Source organism: Triturus cristatus, chromosome 1_2 (assembly GCF_964204655.1).
Source record: "Triturus cristatus chromosome 1_2, aTriCri1.1, whole genome shotgun sequence".
NCBI lineage: Eukaryota > Metazoa > Chordata > Amphibia > Caudata > Salamandridae > Triturus > Triturus cristatus.
This window is the reverse complement of record NC_140580.1, coordinates 1,142,489,139-1,142,495,321: the sequence shown is the minus strand read 5'-3', so window position 1 is coordinate 1,142,495,321 and position 6,183 is coordinate 1,142,489,139. Positions and strand designations below refer to the sequence as shown.

General features: G+C 47.3%; 1 protein-coding gene across 1 annotated transcript in view; it reads left to right on the top strand.

The window, feature by feature from the left end:
• The first annotated feature begins 422 nt into the window (after positions 1-422).
• LOC146868871 (bile salt-activated lipase-like) overlaps positions 423-6,183 on the top strand; it is a 75,297-nt gene continuing 69,536 nt past the window's right edge. The window contains exon 1 of the mRNA XM_085613897.1: positions 423-536. Coding sequence (XP_085470023.1) covers positions 471-536 — 66 coding nt within the window. The 5' untranslated portion in view covers positions 423-470. The remainder of the gene's footprint in view (positions 537-6,183) is intronic.

The window sequence follows — 6,183 nt, the reverse complement described above, 5'->3', positions numbered from 1 at the left end:
ACTCTTAGAGTCAAAAAACCTTCAGCATCAGTCCAGAAATGTGGGGTGAACATGCAAAAAGAGGCATTTCCTTCCAGTACAGATTTACCCTAACTCCCCCCTCAACTTCCCTCCCCATACGGATTTCCATTTCAAAAGAAGTTCTTCCAGCGTTTGTTGTGAACAGTAATACTCCTCCCGCCAATGGGATGCCAAGTGTTGGTAATAGAAGTGGTTCAAAATAGACCTGGCTTCCTCTGGACAAGAACTTGGCCCGCCGCCTCCAATAACTGAAACGGCAGCAGCTGGCGGCCTCCTGGGATCTTCCCAGCCCTGAGATTGATGGACGGCTCCAGATAGGTAAATCGCGAGCCCTATTTATCTGGAGTGGGCGTGGTTATTTCCCCGATGATGCTAAGCGTAAGCCGTGGAAGTGTATAAAAGTGTCGTCTGTAGGTCACATCTTGGGAGTTGGTTGTCAAGCAGTCGTCATGGTCACCTGGGGGATGCGAGCTGTGGCACTAGCCTGCTGCCTGGCAGCAGTGCAGGCCACCACGGTAAGTCTATGGAAGGGGCTCCACACAGAGTTGATTTGTTCTCAGGGGTCTTTGGGTGTCCATGGCACAAGCCTGTAGAATTTGCAAAGCCAGCTGGGCAGGGTGCCTTGGATTGACTGGTTACTCCTGCATTCCTGTGCCACTTCCAAATCTAGAAGGACAGCACGAGTTGGGTAGGTAAGGGAAGAAGAAACGGGTCATGAGGTGTCATTGGGGTTGAGCATCAGCCACCCTACGTTTGAAGCCCTTGATCCCAACTAACTTACGATTGCATATGATTGGATGCTTCCTATCAGTGGGTGAGGGCCACTCGCCCCCACCTCACTCTACCATATCCCAATAATTCCCGGTTCCAGGGGTTACTGCCGATGGCACAGAGGTTAGAAGGCAAACGCTTCACTACGTCAGAAAAAGTCTAGAGTCCACTTGGTGTCACTTGAGTGTTTACTCGACTGGCAGGACCTTTTCGATTCGCTAAAGCTACTCTTACATGTGGAGTACTTAGCGCACGTTGTTTTGTCAGTTCTCTCTAATGTATGTCCTGACTCACTAATCCCAGCCTACATTCCAAGTCCACATACAGACATATGTAGCTGGCGCTCTGTTTACATTTGACCAGTACAGGGAGTAAGATCTTCATTGTACTGGAGCAATGTGTAGCCCCATGCAGTATTGTACAAACCTAGGCCCCTATTTACAAAATATTCATGCAACGCAATGCAGCAAGCCACCTTGCTGTGCTGTGTGACGGAGAAAGAGCAGGAATGCACTGTATTTGCCATTATCTGGTGCATTCCTGTCCTTTCCTAGCACTGGCATACTTTTGGCTGCATAGTGCCAATGTAAGTACCCTTGTGTCATGTTGCAAGGGTGCCTGTGTTGCAGACAGGACTGGTTATGTACAGGAAGGGGCACCTTGCTGCACAAAAACAACCCTGAGAGGAATGTTCCTCTCTCTGCCTGTGCTGCAGAATGCAGCACACTAAGATAGAGGAAACAACAATGAGAAATGAAAATATTTCTTCTCGTTGCGCCTCAGGTGGGGAGGCGTACCATTGTGACGCATTCTCAAGTCTTCAAGTGTTGGTAAATCTGGGAATGTATCAGAATCCATTGGTGGATGTGTGGGAACACCCACGCTCCACCCATGGAACGCCTCTCAAGGGCAGAGTAATGCAAGGCAGCGATTGGTGTCTTGTGTTCCTCTAGATTTATCAAGCCACGTAGGGCCACCCAAGGTGGCGTTGCGTGGCTTGATAAATCTCATTTAAGTATTACGTTGCCCTTGTGCCCCTTGCGTGGTGCAAGGGCATTGCAAAACCTTGATAAATCTGCCCCCTAGACTGGCTGCCCATACACAATAATAAGCCTGAACTCACGTTCTATAGCCACAAGGGCCTTCAGTCCTTCTCCGTTGTTTGTTAATCTCTTCTTCAATCTCTGAGGCAGGTGACAACTTGTAGCTCGTCTTAGGTACAGACATGTCTCTTCCTCTAGATTGGAGCCGTCGCATCTAGTTGTGGTTTCCAGCTCCGCAAGTCAAGGTGGACCCTTCTTTTCCCATCTAAATCCTACAAGGTGTTGGAATTGGGCAGCATTGCATGCTAGCGCTTAGACTATTGCTACTCTCTCTAGTCTGGTTTGTGTATGCACCTTAGGCAGGAACTGCTGCAAACCCAGGATGCTGCAGTTTGGAAGCCGTTCTAATGAAAGATGTACACTAGATCCAAATTTAGGAGGGTCCAAAGGGCTTGCAACTTACTAAAGCGGACATCCTTAGCAGGAGCACATTCTCACTCTGGCTAGAGACCATTCATCGCCACAGACCTGAACCAGACTCCTGTCTGTGAGCAAATCCAGAGCCACTCCACACAATCCAGAACAGACCACATACATGGTGAAAGTCGCAGAATATATGTTTTTTCAGGATGGCCACCTCACAAGCACGTCTACTTTCTCCGTGTCCAAATCGTGAGCAAGTATCCTTCAGTGCAGCGTCTTCTTATGAGGAGTCAAAAAGGATCACCACTGCAGGGGGTCTTTCCTCTTCTCAGAAGATCTCCCCTGTCTCAACCTCTTCAGCCCCCTCTGCCTCTCACAGTTGCTGCTCTCATGCCCAGGCCATGCATTCCCCCAAACAACCACATGTTGAGTTGCTGTAGACACACAAACACCAATCAGGGGCCAGGGATTACCATAATCCAATCACCCAGCCACACCAGTTTACACCTGGACAGGACAGAGCTTACGTCAGCGTCTTCCATGTGCTCATGCAGCTTCTGAGATCGGGATTTACACATCCGTTGTACACCCACCCCACACGGACTACCCTCCAGAGGTAACCCGTGACAGTAAAATTATAAGCACAACTTATTTAGGCTTCCAGGCGAGCACACCAATAATGGTTTATTTTTATAATCACTGAATGAATAACAGGAACAAAATAGAATAACATTAAAGAAGCTGCCACAGAGAAAACTCACTCTAAGACCATGCATTGTGGATGGAGGGGGCATGCAGCCACCCCACACCTTGGTACCCGCCAGCAGGATATTGGGGCCATTCGTGGAACCAGCGCCTTCAGCACTACTTAAAGAACCCTAGTCAGCCAACACCAGCAGGACATTGACGGTCAATCTTTCATGCTCCCCTTGCAAAGGAAGATCTTCCTCTCAAACCTCCTTTGTGGACCCAGAAATCTCTGCAGAATAATAAGTATCCCCTGACCCAGAAACGTCTCAAAAGCGTCATTGAATCCTTCCACAACAGAGACCTGCTCCTCCACAGCCTTCCCTCCTCCACATTCCACAGACCCACCACCCCAAAACCTCTCTAAACACCACCTTTTCCGCACAGCAGACCCTCTCTAGCAGGTGTTGGCACCTTGGTCATCAAACCAACCTGACAGGCGGCACCCTCTCGCTCTTTTTTTACACAGGAATAAACCACTCTGCCTGCTTCTTTATATAAACTAACAGCTCACCAAAGCCACAACCAGCAAGAACAAGCCTTCCTCAGTTGTGCTAAGCTCATGCAGCACACTTCGCATCACAGATGTAGATTAAACTCCAAAACACCCAGAGCCACAAGAATATATCTTGGACTGGCTGTGGCCCGGACCACCTCCTCCCCGTCTACCTGTTTCCAGATCCTAAGAATATGACAGCATCCCTTCTGGACTCATCCAATGATGTCCAGAGGGGATATTGCCATCTACTTACTGTTTATACTCAGACCCTACTTTAACTTACTGGGTTACCCTTGATTTTCGCCCTTTTTTTAAATCGCCTCTAAACCATATAGTTGGTAAAGCGTCAGCAGCAAATTCAACCCACCAGACGAGCTGACTCCCTTAAGCCACCAGCAGTAAACTAATGGCAACATGTCGCTCTCCGGCAGCACAAAAAACAAACCCAAACCCTTACAGAATGGCCCCGTGACCCTGTGACCTGGAAGCACTGGACTCTTACACATAGCACTGTCAGGCTCCTTAACACCTGTGATTCAAACAAACACACCAGAGACCCAGAGATATATCTCAAGACCTCAGTACCACAAACACAACAGAATGCATGAACCCCACCAACACCGCCTACTCATGCAAGCATCGGAGCAAAACACCACACCCCACTCATCCTGATGGAACTCCATTGGCTCCCCTTGCGGCCCGCACCATCTTCAAGACCAGCTGCATCATTTACAAAGCCATCGTGACCTGCACCCCGCTTATCTTACAGACCATCTCCCCATATGTGGTGGTTCTTGGCACACCGCAGCCAGGCACCATCAGGCTGCAGACGAAGATGTGTAAAAAATTTAAAAACAAGACAACAGTTGTTTTTCTTCTATACACCCCAGATCCTGAACAACATCGCCATACCCATCAAGACCGCCCCAACGCTGCTCCAACTTGGGAAAATTGAAGATTCACCTCTTTAAAGGACAGTACATCACAATGCATCAGCCGTCTACAAACCAGCTACCTCTCCTATCACTCGCCGACTTTAGACTTATCTTTGCCCCTGAACAGGCTCCGCCACCTTTTGGCTAGGTTGGCTCTAGAAGTTCCGTATAGATTCATGCATTCAGTATTGTGGAGTGAGGGGGGTTGGCAGTGTGTTTGCTGTCATTACTTTCTTCTTTGGGGTTATTTCCCACAAAGGCAATGATTGGAGTTAGGAATTTTAAATTTACTTTTATTTGGTTTTATTCCCTATTGAAAGAGAATTGACAAGCTTTTTTCAGGTGGGTAAGAGATGGTATGGCACGTGAAAGTATGGCCACTCTGCTCTACTTCACAATATCTACTACTCATATAAGTTTTAGTTTCTCCAAGTCCCACTGGCTGGCCTGCTCTGCTCTCAGATGCCTCTTGTTTGGTGCCACTTCATGCTCTGATTGCTAAATGGACTGTTCCATTCTTGTGGGGGTGGTTGTGTGTTCCCCCTGGGGGACTCCTATTCATTGAGGCCATTGTGAGCCCTGTATGTCCTGGCTCAGATGTGAATAGGACTACCTTTTCTCCAGCTTGCAGGGGTGATAAACCTAAACACCCATAACAAATTCCATCTTTTTAAGGGCTTCCCTACATTTTGAAGTATTTGGTCCAAAAGAGGCAAAGCTTTATTCGGATTGCAGCGTGTTGGACACTGCAAAGGCATGTTTTGGGCAGTTCACTGCACTGTGTCTCATGACTGCCCCATCCCTCAAAATGATAGGCAGCAGTATCACTGTCACCCATCCAGATATTCCCCCAGTTCATCAAGTGGTTTCTCTGGTTGTATGACGGAACAACGCACGGAAATACTCTGCACGCCTTTACCACACATTTTTTTCCCCACATTTTTTTGGAACGCACATTCTTTTACAACGAATGCTTTTACCACGCATTGTTTATATATATATTTATATGCAGCTCGCATGTGAGCAAGGCCACTGTCAGTGGCCGAAACGTGCATGGACATAAGTCAAGACAAGTAATAAACACCTATACACCATAATATCTTGGTGTCTGTGCTCGGTTTACTGGAGAGACGGTTTCGGGATTTGCTATTCTATACATATTTATATATATAAACAATGCATTTTTGGGGGGAGACCCCCCAAACTTACCATAAATGTGTGGTAAAAGCATACGTTAGAAAAGCATATGCGTTCTAAAAATATTCGTGGTAAAAAATGCGTGGTAAAGGTACAACATGGTAAAAACCACGTTGTAAAGAGTATTTCCCAGTTTCTCCCTACACCTCCCCTTCAGATTGCTGCTCATCAGGACCCCCCTTAAATACACCCACTCATCTGGTCACTGCTCCACTCTCATCATATATATACAGCTCTCTCAGCTACTACTGCTTCTTTTAAATGCACACCGATGCCTTTGCTGAATATGCACAGCTCATTATGTTAGCACCCACTGCACAGACAGCTACAGCTCATCAGGTCTCTTCAAATGCACCCTGTTATTTAGGCTAATTTGGGTGTTGGAAGTCCTGGGATTATTATTCTGAAGATGGTGGCCTAGTGCCTGGAATTGAAAGTCAGTTCCAGAAGATTTACAGATCAGGGCTAGGAATAATCAAACACTTCCGAATGGGAGGAAGCCAAGAAGTGGAATTGGGTGTAGGAAGGATGGCATTGACTCTAGTGT